Below are 18555 nucleotides of genomic sequence, written 5' to 3'. Positions count from 1 at the left end.
TAACAGCAACACATCACATAGGAAATTTAACCATGAGTGGAAAATGTAGTTTGAAGTTGCAGCGTAAAACGTTTCATGTGTTGCACGATCACAGAGGCCAAATGGAGATTTCAGTTTCCACAAATAATAATGAAATGTAGAAATGGAAGACAAAAGAGAAAGTCTGCTCTTGTCGCTTGCAGCTTTTATGGTAATTTTCTCTGCAATGACGGGTTACATCAGCGTAAACTTTAAAAATCTTCCCTCATTCTGTCGCCCCCCCTAATTTCTGCAGGTTCAGCTCGACGACTGCGATCCAGTCAAACCACAAGTCATTTGTACTGAGACGAGCCTCATGCCTGCGAGTATTTCCGAGCGTGCGGAGATAGAAAATCTCACTGATACCACTTCCAAGACTAGAACCAATTAGGGAATCATCATAATGAGAAGCCTCTGAGTATGCGTCTTTTGTTCCTCAGCAGCTGTCTAATTGGTGCTGGATTCTGCAGCTAGTTGGGATGAATGTTGCTCCAAAGTGACCGTGGTGGACTTTTAAAGCAGCAGCTGTCTCGTGGCTGACAATTTGACAACATGCATCACTCGTGCAGAAGGCTCCGTTTAATAGATTACTCCGAGCGTATTTCAAGAAAACAGATATCCTGTAGATTCAGGAACGATTGACTGGTCACGGTTTGTACCGCAGTCCACGTCAGAGCCATGTCATCACTTACTCACTCATTTGTTGCCCATGAGGAAAGAATAGAATGGTATCGAAGCAGCTTCCGCTTTGAAAGTCTGAGTCACTGTAACTCATCCCTGTTTTCTTTTATCAGCCATTCAAATATTTTATTCAAATGGTCTGTCCATAGTGGAGAAAGATGTGGAATTGAATGCGTTTTCTCTCTTTGTGTTTCTCTTCACAGCCCCACTGACAGACAAGCCGCCAAAAATCCTTTCCCCTTCAGAGAGCCAGATGAGCGTCATAGAGATGGCGATCGGTAAGAACCTATCCCTTCTTCTGATTGGTTGTTTCCTGATGTCGTCATACTTGTGGCCTATCTCTCCTCGTCCAAATGACGTCACTTCACATTTCAGGAATGGTTGATCGAAGCCAAGTCGTGTTCTATTCAACTGTAGCTTTGTTCTCTGCGCTTTATGTCAGTTTCTCCATTCCTTCCTTGTGGTCAAATAGGTTTCTAGTACATGTTTTATTCATCACAGCAGAAAAGACTGGGCCTTTCTTTGAAACCTTTCTAAAGCTTCCTCTCTTATATGCAGTATTTTCATCATATTTTAGTCTGCACAACATCTCTTCCGTGTTGAGCTTTTCATCTCAATCATTAAAACCTCAAATATCTGCAGGAAGTGTTGATTCAACTATTGACATATTCTGAATAAGACCTTATTTTGATTATGATGCTTACATGAGTTTTTTAAAAGAATATTCCATCATGATTCATGTCAACACAACATTCTACTACTTGTTTACACTTGAACCCAGAACATGGGATAGGAGATAGGACATTAGGCCATTAAGACAGAGTGCGACAATGTCTTCATAGTATGACTAAGGTCTGAATTATCTACGTCTTGATTTGATTATTGCAGAAACCTAGTGTGATCATTATTCAGGTTAAGTTAATCAGAAAACCTGGCAGTAACTTATTCAGACAATTGTCAGAATAGTGCTGTCTGTAAAAATGTATGTCTGACAGTTTTTCATCTCTGAATGAAAGCACTCTGTGAGTTTATTTATATATACAATGAGAATTAGAGGTTATTGCTGTGAATATGTAAATTACGTGGAATTTACATTGTGAGGCACTATAATTTTAGTTTTTACAATGACTCACAACAAAAGGAAACATTTTATGATGATAAAATCCAATGTTTTATACCCAAGCAGTGCTTTTGCAAAAAACACACACTATCCATTGCTTTTCAACAACTTTGCCTTTTAAAGTTGCATGTTAATAGCAATCTATCATCATCTATCAAAGATTCTTCCTTATTTAATAGGGAATGAAATGGGTTTTTTTTTTTGCAGTCCTTTAAGGTGTCTCATGCTGTCAGAACTAATATTCACCTCGCCTCATTATAGAGACTGCTGCACTGTTTTTTTACCAATTAAAATTGATCTCCAATACTTTCCTGCACGTTACATTTGGGCGTCACTGCAGCACAGATTTGCCTCGAAGTAACCCAGCGGTGCTCAATGCAAGATTTTCAATTAGGCCTCGCCACTTTCTTTCCCCTCTCTGAATGGACCTTGAGTTTTCATGATGATAGAAGGAAAGCAGGGTGAGTCGTTGATCACATTTGTGGATAAAACGAGAGTGATTCAGCGGGTATGAACGCGCTGACTGCTGCTTCGTCTCCTCCCATCGTACGGACTGCCTCCTCATTGTGTTCGTGCTCGTCACATCTATCTTAGTTATCTTGTGCAACGCGAATGCAGCTTGCATTTGCTCGACTGTAATGAGTCAGTAATGAATCAAAGTGGTACTTCTGAGAAACGATACATAATATCTCTTCCTATTATCTTCAAATTTATGATGTTAGCATTACTTCAAATGATTGCCTCCAATTCTCCCTCATGCGGCTGCCTAGGCGAGCGGGAGTCTTTCATATGCCTTACCAGCTTTTGATGCACAGGGGTCTCATGGGAAAATTCCCCGCTTTGTGCCTTATTGGGCGAAAGCTCAGCTGTTGGTGGAAGGGAAAATGGGTCATGATGGAGGCTTGCTTTGAAGTAGATTTGTCATGGGTGGTGAACACAACTGGCTCGCAGAGGTAAAAGGTGGAAATCAGAATAGGTGCAAATCATCGTAGCTCTGATGGGTAAAAGCCTCTCCATCATTTTCCCATCAGATTAGGTGTTTTCATAGAGGATGATGGTGTAGTTCTTACTGTGTTTTTTAAACACTCTCTGGGATTTTCAGTTTTTCATCTTTCTAGACTTTCATCCCTTCAGCTAATTGTGTCAGATTGAATTTTCATTGCAGTTTTGGTGGACCTAATATTCGGTCTCCAATGGCACGTCGAAGCGTAAATGGCTCGCAATTAAGTGGGCAGGTGAGAGAGAGAAAACTAGAGCGGTAAGGAAAGGCATATGTGGAGAGACACTTTTCATGCTTGTGGCACTCAGAGGACGGACAGGAAGAACTGTGGGATCTGTAAATGGTGGCTGTGGGGGGACCGTTTAATCAGCGTACACTTTCGTCTGTGGTTCGCTCCGTGTTTCCTTTTTTTTGTGGTTCTTCACTTATAATTAATTAAGTTTGATTAAAACATGTTGTGGAAATGCTCTTGCCGGCCCTCAGCGGGCTCGTCTTTCCAGTGCTTCCTCCGCGGGACAGATCAGATACAGTTTGGCTCCGAGATGCAGCCTGACACTTCACTGCACACTTCTTTTTTACTCTGTTGTGCACGGATGTAGAATAATTGACTGCGGTCTAGCCAAGCAGACTAACTGCAGTGCACGTCCAATTCTAGTAGGCTGCTAATGCGTGCAATTTGTAAACAGTAAACACTTTGACAACCAGGTGATTAATTTCCTTAATGCATGGACATGTTTGTGTTTTCTCCATCGAATCAATATGCAATAAAACTGCTTGTGTCACTTCAATGTTCTTAAACGCACTCGGTTCTTCAGCCTTCATTCTGCTGCTGCCAGGTCTGATTTACTATCATGCTGTTGTTTGTGCACAGCTGACATGTCACTTGCCTTCCTATCCTGACATTTTATTTTGGGTTGGATTGAATTTACGACCACAGCGGCGCCCCGTCTGTGATGCTCATTCTGAGAATACCCAGCAAGTTCCCCCGTGGTCTTCATTGGCTTTTAGAACTTCAAGCCCTTTCACCAGCCTCCTTCCTCGGCATCTCACGCTTCATCCCCCGATGCCTGATGCCACGACACTGCAACAAGTTTTCCAAATTGCAGCAGTGATGTGTCTCAACCCCTTAGCTAAATTTCTCCCAAAATTCCCATTTGAGCTCACACGACTTTAAGAAGCCATCCACCTTGGCTGCTGTTCTGCATCAGCACTCACACATATTTAATGCGTCCCACGAGTTGGTTGTGTCGGAATAATTGAGTTTGTGAATTGTTTTGTTTCCCTCAATGGCTTTTTGGGAGCTTTTAGGGGCCTCCAATACAAAATGCATTTGTCAACTATGTATTCTGCTGTCCCGGGACAAATTTGTAGTATATTAGTTTGTAGTAGTATGTATTTTTGTGTTATACTTCTATTAGTGAAATAATTGATTGTGTATTAAGATGGACAACATGCAAGCTCCCATAGGTAAAGCTAAAGCATCTAGATTTCCCCCTGGTGCCTGGCTGAAGAGTGTTACAAAAAAAACATCTCATCGATGTTAGTGGATGGGACAAAGACCAAACTAAAAAAGGGGAAACAAACATTTAGGTAATTATTATCATTCCGATCAAATACACGTCAGTTTCCACATACTTTTGTGCATTTAGTATATCCTTGTGGAGTATGGGAACAGAATCTGTAGTGTTTTTTACATCCTCCGTAGAAGAGCGTGCCATTAGGAGGAAATGATGAACTACGACAAGACAGCAGACAAAATGTCAACTTACACCTCTCTGACTCAGTCCAACAGATGGTTTTGAAATGTATAACCTTTACTTGACTTTATCCGTCGATGAATGTTGATCATCCCAGTATCCTGGAACAAATTTCTTGATGTGACTGTATGATCTTCAAGCGCAATGTTTGGGATCCTCTCACATTGATCCAGGCATCCTTTTCAATATCTAATGATTAATATCGATGTCTTTGGACGTCGTGCTGACAAATCCGGTGGGATGAAGGCACTCCATGCCACATATAGGGTGACATGTGTGATAGATCATGTTCAAGGTAAATACCAGGAGTCCGAGAGAGCTTGTAAACATGAAAGGCTCAGGAAGACATAATAATTACATGAACAAATGCGTCATTGATTTTTTTCTTGAATCAAATATTTCAACATGAACAGGTGCAGAGGCCTTGAAAGATAACAGCACTTATATCACACAGAACTTTGTGGTTTTGTGGTTGCAAAGGTACAAAGAACTATTCAGGCTAGTGCAAGGTGTAAAATGATAAGTGCTGCATGTTGCTTTCAGACTTTGTCTTGTTGAATTGGCTCGGATCAAAAATAAACCATGGTTTGGTTTGGTTTCAAGGTGAAATATGTTTTGGGGGAAAGTTTTTTTGCACTTTCAAACTTTCAAATATTGGGAAGTTAAGTTAACAATAGAAGAAGTAAAAGAAGCCTAAGCCTAACTGGTCTCTTCAGAAACAAGTCGACTCACAGGAACGTGCACAACTTGAAAGTAATTTGATTGAATAAAGATACACTTATTTATACATTTTTCATCCATTTTAATATGGATTTTATGAATAAGTTTAACATTTATTTAAGTTATTTTAGGCAGACGTTTTGCAATTTAATTGGCGTGCAGAGCCCCCAGCCCCTGTTACCAGGAGAACCGAGCTCTGTCAAGGCTGTCATCATTATTAAAAAATATATATATATATATATATATGTATTCATCCATTTAGTTGTCTTCTATAAAGTTCCTAGATATTTATTTTTTTTATCTATATATATATCTATATATATATAGATATATATATGTTTATTAAGTTAAAACAGCCGTATGCCTGCACATACACAAACATACACTGGTATATACTTTTTTATATATATTTTTTTTTAAAGGAAACTGCTTAAAGCTGTTGATTGTTATGCCTCCAGTGTATTTATTTGAAATTAATTTTCAGCCTAGACGATGTTAATACGAAATCTCAGTTTTCTTCTTTTAATGGGTCTGGAACTTGTGTAGGTCTAAAACGGTGGGGAACAGGGTCTGTCCTGCTCTGCAAGAGGATGTTTCTCAATTTTGTGAGTGCACACAACTTGGCTTAGATGTCTGCAGACAGTTGACACTTGTATATAAGGCTGCTTATGTTTATTTTCACTCTCATGTCAGGACTTGAGTGTTAAAGCCACTCACCAGCTTTTGTGGTACAGACGACACAGGCTGATATTTTCCCACTGAAGCTTGAACCAAAATGCACCTTTAAAGCATCACTGGATTCAATGCAGCAGCTCAGTGTTATATTCAATATATTCTGCAGGCAGAGAATCTTCATCGTCTCGTTACCACTTTGTTAGTCCAATGCTTTTGCGGGCACAAGTTCTCATCAAACCATGTGGAATATTTTAGTTTTATGCGAAAAATAAAGGTCTCACACAGCACAGCAGCACCTATCAGCAATATCAAATACACACACTCACCTACACACCAGCCATCCCTCTAAATGTCACTGGCTTGGCAAGACGCTTCGTTGATGCCAAACGTTCAGAGGCCCTGGGATCAATATTACATCATTTCTCTCAATTAGGGCATATTTATTCCCCGCAAGTTATTGTACATCTGCGAGTGATCCTATCTGCATTCCTGGCGAGTCTCCAGATGAGGCCCTGGAGGGAGGGATAGACGGAGTGATATAAAGATCAAGAGAGAGGAGGAAAGAGAATGAAAGAGGATTGTAGGTAGGGGGAGTTTGGGCAAAGAGTTGGAGCAAGGGAGGAAAAGTGAGCGAGATCATTTACGATTCTCAGAGGGGATGAAATATGATGGTGTCTTACCTTGGGTTATTACAGATGAAAGTAGATACGAGACGGCGCACTGTCCCAAATGGTTAATATGCCCTGCAGAAAAGAGTCATATATCGTGATAGTCATATTAGAGAGGGGGGGGGGGGGGTTGTCGGTGGTGAATAGAGGAGATTCTTGGCGAAGGGAAGCTCCCATTAGTGTATTACATAAGTACAGTAATGAGGGGGACAGTTTCGAGAGACCCGATCAGCCTGCTGGACCGAAGGAGGCTAATTCTGCTCGGTAGTTGAGCATATTCACCAGTGCTTGACCACAGGGTTGATACCGCGTTCACATTTGAATTGTGATTGACCTCAAAAGTCAAGCTACCATCCCACATTGACTGCTCCCCGCTCTACTTCCTGTCAGCAGCTCCCACCTGCAGCCTTGTACCTGTCTCAGCAAACTAAGAGGAGAAATGGCCGAAGGCATTTGCTCTCCTTAGCAGAAAATAGCACAGAGAACGGGTGATGGCACTTGAATATTAAGATATACTGCCTCTTGTCTGTGCCCGCAAAGCTTACGCTCTCAGGGTAGAGCTATTAATCATAAACACGGCCTTAGCATGGAGTTTAAAGGAAGTCTGATTTTGTCACAAACCCAGCCTCCTCCATGTTTGTGAATGGGACATGGACCAAACTAAAAAGTAATTTTACACAAGTCTCATCACGCTGCTGTGTGTTCAGTTTTCAGGTCGTTATTTGATGTTTTAAAAATGGGGTGGACATGATCTACAGCTGAGACTGACCAGCGATTGGTAGAGCATGTGTATCGACGGGACCTTGATTCTGTGACTCCACTGGCGAAAGATGGGATATTTTTACATCTTTATATACAGTCTATTTTGTGTATAAAGCTGCTTTTTGTCTGATATTACTATTACTGCAGTGGTATAGTAGTAATGAATGTAGTTTTAATGCAAGGTAATACCAGAATGATGGCGATGGTTAACAAGAAAGTAGTTTTATCTACCTTTAACCCTCTTGCTTCTTTGGTTTACACAGACAACATCCCCTTCAATCACTTGTTCTGTGATTCTTACTCTGGTGTTTCTGGGTTTGTTTCGACGTAGTGTGGCATTAGAGCTGCTGATCTTCACTTATTAAGCCTTTTAGTTTTGTTGCCTACTCAGCCATGAACTAAGAGTGTGCAAGCTGAACGCAAATCAGCAATACACCCTGCCTGGTAGTTAACCTCATTTAAACACCAGCATATGGATTACCGGCAGTGGGAGGACTTGCTCAGCAACTCGCTCTGCACCGTGTGACAGCTTGGCACCCAAGAGCCACCTGCTTTATATAAAAGGTACCTTTTAGTGTGGGAGTTAAGTACACTTTTGTGAACCCCTACTGAAGAACTTGGAGTGCTAGCAGGCGGAGATGACATTATTGCTTGGGTGATAAGAAAAAACGTTTTTCTGTCTAAATACTTCTTTACAGTGCTACTTCAGCCCTGGACTAGTTTGAGCTTTATTTCTCTGAATGCTAAAAGAGGAGCTTGCATTTTGCTTCTCCAGAAATTATCAGCCTCTGTAAAGCCAGTGCAACAGTAAAACCCAGAGCCAAAATGCAAACCCGGCAAACTTCCCCCTCATCATCATTCCCTTGGCAGCGTGTGTGTGTTGCCTGGTTGAACTAATTGCCCTTGCTGTATTTCCAGCCAAACAGGTGGCCATATTGGATTCCTTCTGGCAGCATTTATGAGAATGTGCTTCCAGGTTGGACGGAGATGACAGTGCCTCCTCTCTGCCCAGGATGTGACCTTGGTTGGACGATGGTCCCTCTGCACTGTCTCTGTTCTCACATTGGCCTTTTGGGCCAACTTCTGATTGTGTGTGTGTGTTATTGTTTGTGTGTGATTGTGTATTTGGGAGAGAGCATCCTCTGATGTGTAGCCAGAGAGCTAGAAGGCCAGGATGATAGTCAGGAGGAAAGTGACAATGACAGCAAACATTCAAACACTTAAGAACACATGAGGGCATAGATATATAATGTCATGATCATAGACACTATAGAAAAATGGACATAGACTCCAGGGCGGGAAGTGAAGCCCATGCGGACGTGCCTGAAACTTGTTTTCTCTCCAATGACCAGCGGAGGGTGACTCAGTTTTTATTTATCATACAGTTTATCAGTAAACATTTTCCTAAGGAGTTCATGGTCTCAATATCTAGTATCCAGTCTTCTTTAATACAGCAAGATGTTCATTTTGTAAACTTTGGTCTTATTTCGAGTCAAATAGTCAATAAAGCACCGTATGCATTGGGGGCAAGGATCATGTGTGATCGACAGGTAGGATCGTCCAATGGGTGCAGGCCGTAGGTGTAGGTGGGCGTACAGTGTCCTCGACCTCTCAGTTGGGCTCCACCTACACTTCTCCTAATATGGTCACTTCTACTTCAAAAGAGCCAAGAGGGCTCTGGACAAAATTCCAAACTTCAAAACGACCGTTCACAAACCAACGCACACACATTTATGCATGTTCATGTCAAATATCTTTAAGACAAGCACAAACATAAGTTACTACTTATCATTCACTCTGCCACACATTCACACTGACAAAGGTCATATGCAGCTGTAACCACCTCACACCATCACCTCTGGGGACCGATATGTGCTAAAGCAATCTGATATGGTCCAATTTGTCTTCCTCCACACAGACGCAGTGTTTGCCTTCTCCGCGTCAGTCCATTGTATCTACAACTGTGCTTCTTTGTTTGGTCTGTGGGCAGTCCTGCTACAGGGAATAAGAATGTGTCAGATGAAATGCTGCGGATATTTCTCTCATAAGTGCTGTGAGTCAGGCAACACCTTGTTTTCTAGACCTTATGTAAAGAAACAGTTTGTTTTTTCCTCTCAGCAGTGGGAGGGATTATGACATGCTCAGATAGATCCTGACCTCTTAGCAGACCAGAATAAAATAGCACAGGAATAATATGATAGATCTGTCCTCATACAGTCATCTCTAGTGTTTCTGCAAATGCAACATGACATTCCTTGTACTTTTCTTCTCTTATTAGTAATTATAGTTTGCTTGTTGTTAACGGTGCCAGGAATTAAGAGTGTCCTCATAGTTTATCCAATTTACTATTATTTATAATCTATACATTGATTTATTATTATCTCAATGTCATTAGACAACGATGGTTGAACATTAAGAAAGAACATGGATTTCATTGTAGGTTCTCATTAATTATATGATTACATTATAAAAGTTAAATGTGTTTAAAGTTGAAATGTATTAACCGTACACAAATATGTTTCTTCTCTAATCTGGTACTTTATGATGATTTAATGCAAGTGACAAAATGACAGTAAATGAAGGATATATATTTGGTCATTATTCTAAAAAAACGACATATGCAAATTTCATATTGGTAAATATGACGATGCATTGCAAAGAGCATTGAATTTCAAATGTGAAGTGCCAATTCTTGTTGTAAGTACATCAATAATCTTAGTAGTTTAAAATCCACGGTCATTATATTGCATTTAAAAAGATAATTTTTGAATTGTTTTACACAAACATATTTGTATTGTGGTTTAACAGCTCTTTTAGTATCACTACAGCATCACAGCCATATTACTCCTGCAACTGAATTCTCTATCACATATGTTAGACATTTAGTATGAATTCTTTTTTTAGTATGTTATTTAACTGAACTTCTTTAATTAGCATGATATTGCTGATTGCTTAGTGGTTTTTTCATTCACCGTTGAATTCAATCAGCGATTATAGTCATTTTCAGTTGGAGCGTAAATTCTAAATTGTCATTTCACAGTTCAACACAGTTCTTTTGGTACCAAAACCGTTTCACAAGAATAAAAACCATAGTGGCCAGAAAATGTTTAATTGTAGAAAGATTGCATTTCTTCTCCTGGTCCTTGCTGAGAGAAAGCACAGCTGCTGTGCCAGCCGACTTGGCAGCAGCTTGGTTTAATCTCTGAGACTCAGGCTCACGGTAACATGGAAGCCTCCTTTTTTCTTTTTTTAACAAACACACAGCAGACTGCTCACTGTCCCTGCAAGCCATAGGCCAGAGAGAATATATTGGGCATCCATCCACGCAGTGACACAGTATTGATATTGATTTCAATTATGACAGCAACAAAGCTCAGACAAAGTGTTTTTTAGGCAACTTGTGCATCAGTGGCTCCCTGGTCCATTATTTGCTGCTGACTCTTCTAGATTATTTTTCTTTCTTTGCATGGATGCAAATATTCAGCATTGTCTTAACCTCTTAACGTCAGAGTATTCTGACCTGAGTCACATTATGTAGACATTGATTTTCTTTCCTTTACTTCATGTGTTTGTCTATAGCTCTCACTTTCTTTTCATTTCTGTTCTTCTCCTCTACCCGCCTCATAATGCCAACATTTTCCACAAGCAGCCATACTCACAGATCCAATGCCATTACTCTTGTGAACTTCTTGACTCTTGAAGGGTTTCTAGGTGAGTATAATTACTAATTGAAGTTAACAATAAACCTGTCTCAGGTGGAAAATAAATGCTGCAGATTGTCCATATGGATCAAGATTTGGTTGTGATTACAATCCAAAGATTTAACCCTGATCACCCAGAGAAACCAAACTCACCAGAGCAATGGCTCAACGTGCTCCCAGAAGCTTTTAGTCTCCTCCTCCATCAAATCTGCAGCTTCCACACATCACATGCACACTTTCTTAGTAATGTAGAAAATATAGCTGTGAAAATTTTAAACTGTTTTCTGCCAAAGTGCAGCAGTGCAGCAGTGCCCAGTGCCGCTTTCCAAAAAATCAATTTAAAGTCAGAGCTTCGACTCCAAAGTTGCAAAAACAAACATGTCGTGTTTTCTTGATTTGGCGAGAAGAATTTGGCCAAGAATTTGGCCATGTTATCATTTTGGCCAGTTGCTGTGGTCTTCGCTGATTATGAATTCAAAGTCAAAGTATTGTATTCATGTCACTGGGTGAAATTATTCTTGCATGACATTTACACCTTAATATTCAGTCTACCTGATATTAAGTTGCAACCATTGCATTATCGATAACTTGTCCCCGGCCAGTGGAACGCAGAGTAGATATTGTCAGAATGCGTTTCCCAGGATGAACTTAATTAGCCCATTTCATGGAAGAATCAGGTGGCACTCATATTCAGCACGCTCCGGTTTTTTGGGACGTGCGAGAAGAAAACAGCACCAACCTGTCAACACCAGGCAGCTTCAGAGGCCCCAGGCTGTGAGTGTGGGCGCCGCCAAGTCACCCCTGTGTGCACGGATCTGTTTGAGAGTGGATACTGTGTGTGTGTGTGTGTGTGTGTGTGTGTGTGTGTGTGTGTGTGTGTGTGTGTGTGTGTGTGTGTGTGTGTGTGTGTGTGTGTGTGTGTGGTTGTGGTACTCTGTTGTATAAGCTGTGTGTGTTGAGTGTTGTCCCAGTTTAGAGGACCCAGAGCGATGACTCATCAACTAACAAAGCAGGATGCGGAGGGGGAGTGTGTGAGTGTGTGTGTGTGTGTGTGTGTGTGTGTGTGTGTGTGTGTGTGTGTGTGTGTGTGTGTATATAGCATTTACTATATGTTAACATGTGTACAAAGGTAAAAGGAAGCACAGCAAGAAGGATTGTGAACCATAGGGGCTCGTGCTTTCAGTGCTGTACCTGTTGCCCTTGCACACACACCTCATCGCTCACTTCTCCATCAGTAGATAGAGAAAATGAATTCAGATCAATACTCAAATTTGCTTCCACTCATCATTTCGCTGTGAAGTGTGTGTGTCTGTCATCCTCACCGCTCACTCTCAGATTTGTTGTTGCCTCCCCCGTCGCTGCAGACACACTGTTATGAGCAGCTGTGGATGTACCAGCTGGTGTTTATGCTCATAACATGTTATGTTTTAATGTTGATGCTACCATACATGGCTGCTGCTAAACTAATTGCGACAATAATTCATGCAAATTTCCACTCTGTGTTTGCTCAGTTGCAGCTTATAGTTCATTAGTCACCATTAAATACAGTTAACATTATTATCAGTGTTCTGCAGGAAACTCATTAAATCTACTGGAGCCCAATTTCTGCACACTGGACTAGTTGCAACGTAGAAAAGAGAATAATCGAGCAATGCTTCATGAGGCTACTTATCCATATTACACAAAAATAATGTCATGCATCACGTTTAGCGTCAGCTGTCCACGTAATGAAAATGCAATGAAGTGGTGTCATCAAATGTATTTCCTATGGACACAGTGTTGGGAGAAGCACAAGGCATCAGTTTTAGTTTGAATCATCATAAGAAAGACACTGATATAATGGGAGGGTCTGAAGGTTATTTTTAGGGCTGTCCTTGAGTAGGAACATATTTTGTAGCTCGGAGTCGCTCTCAGCATATTGTTGGTCATGTGCCAATGGTTTGTGAGTCTTGCTTTTGAATCTGCACAGTTTGCGAAGGCTCACAACCGAGTGGTAATTCAGGTTCTTATCTATATTTTTACTGTTTTATAAACACACATTATTATTAATGTCTTTTCTTCATTACACTCTTCATACGAATGAGGAGAAATATGTCATAGATTCATCTGCTCATGTATCAGTTCATTGTTACATAATTTCTACATCATCATATGTTCACAGAGGATGCCACACCTTTTTAAGCCCTATGATGATTTGCAGCAGCACTAGTGAAGAAACACCCAACTTTATATTTAAAAGCAAGTACTTACTTACTTTTACTCAAGTGCAAAAGTTAATGTTGTATTTTGTCTTTTACTTGAGTCTTTTTCTTTGTGCTTTTACTTGAGCCAAGTCTTTGACTTTTTCCTTCACCACTGCCTTCACCAGATCTCAGAATTTGATATTTGGGCAGGTGTATTTTCTCAACTCATGTATTTTGAACATACAGTATCTTGAAGGCAGGATGTCTGACAGCTGACTCAGGGAGAGAGCCAGAACCCTCTCACACACAACGAGGGAGAAAGAGAGAGAGTAGCCGGCCGGTTTCCACAGACTTTGTCTGAATCGGACAATAGGTTATGGCTCTTGCTGTATTGATTTTCTTCCTGTCAGACAGGATGTCCAGGAGACACATTCTGACGGCTTGTCATTGTTGTTACCATCTGAACTCTGCATTTATCAGCTGGTGTTAGTTCTTATTTCCGAAAGGTGGATAATAATGTCCGCCAAATGTCAGACATGCAGGAAAAAAGAGGCAAAGAAAAAGGAATTAAAGTGAATGCATGACTTTCAGCAGCTTGGTCTAAATACCTAATTTAAAATTTATACATTAATGTGTCCTCGGTTTGGTGTTCATGAGCGATAAACCTGTGACCAGAATTGACTGCAGGTAAAAAGTTAAAAAGTAATTTTTTCAGCAGTTCAGTAAAAGTGAAACAGCCACGTGTACATTTGACACATGGAGGATTGGATATATAGTGTTTGGCCTTGAGTTAGGGGTATTCTCATTCATTTATATTGGCTGGGTTGTATTTTTAATGTGAACTTTGGGCAAAGCTAAAGACGTCTTGCATTAGAAATTCATATCAACCAGCATATTGTGAACTTTAGTTTTACTCTACGCACAATGCATCTATTGTGATTTAAAATTGTAATTTATTTTGTTTAGCTAACTCATTCAAAAAAGCTTCTTTTTTCTGAGGGCATATAAATCAAGGGCAAACGTCACATTACGCTCCAACACTACGTCACATTTTTATTTTGTGGATGACTCATCAGGTGAAAGGCAGGACCGCCACATCCCCGAAAGGCACGAACACTAAATCCTGAATCAAATTGGATGGTGTGAATCGTGTGGGTACGTGTCTGCGAGGTCCCGGCTGTAATTGAGACAGCTGGATTACGTACACAGCGGCGCCGCGTCCTCATATCTCCAAGTCATTTTTTTGTCACGGAGCATATCTGCGCTCGTCCATCAGCTGTCAATCTGCCGGCTGCTCTCCACTCGAATGCCTATGCACGTTACCTCCTGGGGTGCTGTGTGTGTATGTGTGTGTGTGTGTGTGATCACTTGGTTAGAAATAGCAGAGCAGTTGAGAAAGCACAGGGTGGAGTGGAGAAGGGGAAGACGACCGCCACAGGCCTTTATATCGGCCATGAGGATTGGTTTCATATTACAATATAATGGTATTGGTTCAACCCACTTAATGAGTCACATCATTTCTTATGTTCAAATGGGGTTCTCAGGAATTAAACGATATGAAAGAATTGTTGAATTAATGACCAGCTCTTACTGTATATTGCCGCTGCCTCAAGCATGAGGGGGAAGTATAAAAACTGTTGCTTTACTGGCAGAATGCGAGGAGGTGTTGAGACAAGGGTGAAGCACGGGTTTGCAGACAGAAGGAGACGACCCCAGCTTTGAGGAAATGCTTCTTTTACACCAACGTTAGTGGGTATACACATTTTTTAAACTGGTTAACCCTCTAAGAAAAGGCAGTTGACTCCTCTTCCATTGCCAGTAGAGGACTTTACCTCTGGTTTTTTTTTCCCCTGTGAATCATGTTATACGTGAATACCACTTGCATCTATTCCCATTGCAGACAAAAGCCAGATGTTAGTAGGTGTTAGTTGGTTTTTTCACCCTTGAAAAAGGAGCTTTATACTCTTCAATCCTACGATTTATAATAGTTTGACATACATATGGATGAATCCACCTCCGATCGGAGACTCAATTTGCATCAGGACTGTCCCCTGTTTATCATTTCCCCCCTCACAGCTGAATTTGCATAGATTACCATTAAGATTCCAGCCTCCTTTTCTGTGCCCGTCCTCAGGTAGATTATGAATCATGGAGATGGAGTCGGCTCTTCAAAGCAGGACTCTGTTTTCACTGACCATCCCACATCGCTCCCAGGCTCGAGCGGGTTTGTTCTCCTTTGGGTTATTTTTGGGTCTCATTTTTTGGAATTTAAGTTTTGCCTGTCCTACTTACTACATTCCCCAAAGTGAACTCAAGGCCTTTTTCAGCCTGATCCAGATTTTTTTTTTCCTCCCTCTCTCTGTCTGCCTGTCGCTCCCTCACTCACTCCATCGCTCTTTCCAACCCTCTCCTCAGCCATCTGTTCACGCTTGTGGCATCTCTCTATCCGTCTTCCTTCTCTGCTGTATGTCACTCGTCTGTCTTAATTCTCCCTGCATTTTATCTTGGTTCCCTCTCGTGGAATTTTCCTATTCTATCTCATCTGTGTTTGTATCACATCATTAACAGCCCATTAGTCTTCGCTAGCATTTGACAGCCATTACTCTCGATATCTACCTGTTGTATAATTTCTCTCTCCGACCAAATGATTCCCTCCAGTAGAGAAATGGTTGCACCTGTAGTAAGAAAACACTGTTTCCTACATTATTATTATTCTTAATCTGTTGTTATTTCATTTATAATTAACAGGCTGCAAATCTGATAACTACCGCCTGCCCTCATATCGCTTTCAATATTTTAAAACAACTCTAATGTGCAGTCGAGACAGGAATTTAAAAGACCATACAAAGATTGTTGCCTCTTTTAGCCAGTTACTTTATTGTTTCTTATTTCCTACAAGAGTATCAGGGCTGTATTGGAGGGGGGGGGGAATCCACTCGTGAAACAAAAAGCTTGATCACCATTCAACATTCCTCACTTCAACACAGCTAATGGACAGGTCTGATGATATTTGATGATATTCAAATGATAAGCTGAATTTGTAGTTGATGGGGTGCACTACTAAGTTTGTAATTATATGTATATTACATTATAGTTATGTTGCTCTGTTAAAGAATATATTTTTAGCAAAATCCAAACATCAATAATGAGAAATTCTGCAAAATCCAAGATTATTTTCACTGATGTATGTATATTATGTATAAATAATGGTTTGGATATATTGAGCGTATATTGAGGCAACTATAACAAATGGGTCAGTAAAGACTGTGAAAAATGGTGGATCAAACGAAGCCTGGTGACTATTAGACATATATTTGTTAGATATTAAACTCCTTCAGGATACACGTTATCCTCTTTCTGCAGAATTTGTTAGTCGAGTGGTTCTGTCCTTTTTAACACTCCCTTGTTACAGTATCTCTACTAATGGTAAATGTTAAGTTTCTTCTTTATGCTTTTTCCTCCTGATGTTTTGTTGAGAGGGCACATGAGGTTTTGACTGCTGGATGGAGACATACACAGATCAGTAGGTGCCTCTGATCCATGCCGTTGGATGATGTCTTGATGATGTCATCATACGCGTTACAACCAGCAATCTGGAGGAGCTGTTGCCATGGCAATCCCTTTTTTTTTCCCCCACTAGTGAAATGCGGTCCGTGCCCGTTGACGAGTGTGTCAACCTGCATAAAGGCAAAGAGCTGCACAGTAGACTGCATGAGCTGTGTGTGTGTGTGTGTGTGCTGGAATGCATGTGCATTTATGTCACATCCCCGCACTCATCTCCTCTCACCTCTCTTAGCTGACAATCCAAAACCCACTTATGTAACGTCTGGTTTATGCTGTGCAGAGTCTTGACTCACATGAGTGGAAATAAATGCTTGCTATTTGTGTGTTACTTGGCTGCTAAAGAGGAACATCCAAGGTCTGCACGCTGCAGTATTTCCCCCCATCGGTAAAGCTTTTGAGGGCTGTGGAATCTGCCTGTCGGCCACATGTTATTGTGTCGTGTGGGATTAGTTGAGTGTTGTGTAGGGTAATCTCATAACGTGCATGTGTGTCGTATATCTATGCATGTGTGTCTGTATGCGTGTAAGGATGCATGCTTGTTTGTGTGTGTGTGTGTAACCTAAATTGAGGCGATTGTGTAGAAAGAAGTGTGGATTATTGTTGTAGCACTCAAACACATCCATCACACAATTTAAAACAAGTGAAGGAACATTTTTGGCAAACGGCGTGATACACGTGAAATTCCTTTGAATCAGTGTTGCAAAAGCCAATCAGCATTGGATGGTAAAGTGAACCCACACACGACGGTGCTGGGTTCTCCGTCGTTTCCACAACATGTCGAAGGCAATTTGCTGTCACTTCAACCAGTAGTCGTCTTTTTGTCGGGAGGAGAACGGGTGAATATTCACAGGTTGTGTTTGCTTGCCTTGCTCGCACATGTACCGCAAGTAAACAGTCGCATTTGCTCCATGTAAATTTGGCTGGGTGTCTTGAAGACCACTCAAAGCGCTTTACACTACAGTTTGCCATTCACCCATTCACACACACATTCATACATAGAGTGCTTCTATTGGGGTTCAGTATCTTGCCCAAGGACACTTTGGCATGCAGATGGGAAGACTGGGGATCGAACTTCCGACCTTCTGGTTGGAGGACTACCGCTTTATGCAACCTGGAACACACACTCTCCTTCTTCTTCTTCAGCAACATGAAGTGTCTTTTGTTCGACCCGGGGTAATCAATAACTACACATGTGCGGACAACTTAATGGACTGCACTTCCACTGGCTTTGGACCGATTCTGTTATTGAGATGTTGTTATTAACGCTAAGTTGTTGTTTAAGATAATGGTCCCCAATGTTTGCCCCCCAAATCTTTGCAGCCAGTACTGCCCCACGTTAATCAATTTCACCGCAGAGGCGCGCAATGGAGAACAGGCCTCTTGTGCAACAGAGGTCACGAAACAGTTGAGCGGGGATGAAAAGAAACTTAGCAAGATGTTTGGTACCGTAGCCAGGGAAACAGCTCTCACAAATCTCTAAATATTTAATTAATATTGTTGAGTGCATAGAAAGGTTGCCCCATGCTGCTCAACAATTTGAAATAATTACTCATATTTGAGATAAAAATGTCACATGTGCCTTTCTCCCTGTGGCTTAACACTCACATGTCACCCGCACCATACTGGAGGTCTCCATCACTTCAATGGTTAAGCCTCTGTGACTTTAGCTAAAACACAGCCAAGGTTATTGATTCAAGGTGTTCGGG

The 18555-nt window shown here is 41.1% G+C and overlaps 1 protein-coding gene across 1 annotated transcript in view; it reads left to right on the top strand.

The window, feature by feature from the left end:
- LOC109638873 (interleukin-1 receptor accessory protein-like 1) overlaps positions 1-18555 on the top strand; it is a 251122-nt gene that overhangs the window by 162120 nt on the left and 70447 nt on the right. The window contains exon 7 of the mRNA XM_069521306.1: positions 903-977. Within this exon, the coding sequence (XP_069377407.1) occupies positions 903-977 (75 nt within the window). The remainder of the gene's footprint in view (positions 1-902; positions 978-18555) is intronic.

This window comes from Paralichthys olivaceus, chromosome 24 (genome assembly GCF_024713975.1).
Source record: "Paralichthys olivaceus isolate ysfri-2021 chromosome 24, ASM2471397v2, whole genome shotgun sequence".
NCBI lineage: Eukaryota > Metazoa > Chordata > Actinopteri > Pleuronectiformes > Paralichthyidae > Paralichthys > Paralichthys olivaceus.
Note: the sequence above shows the minus strand (reverse complement) of the source record. Positions and strands in the feature narration are given on the sequence as shown.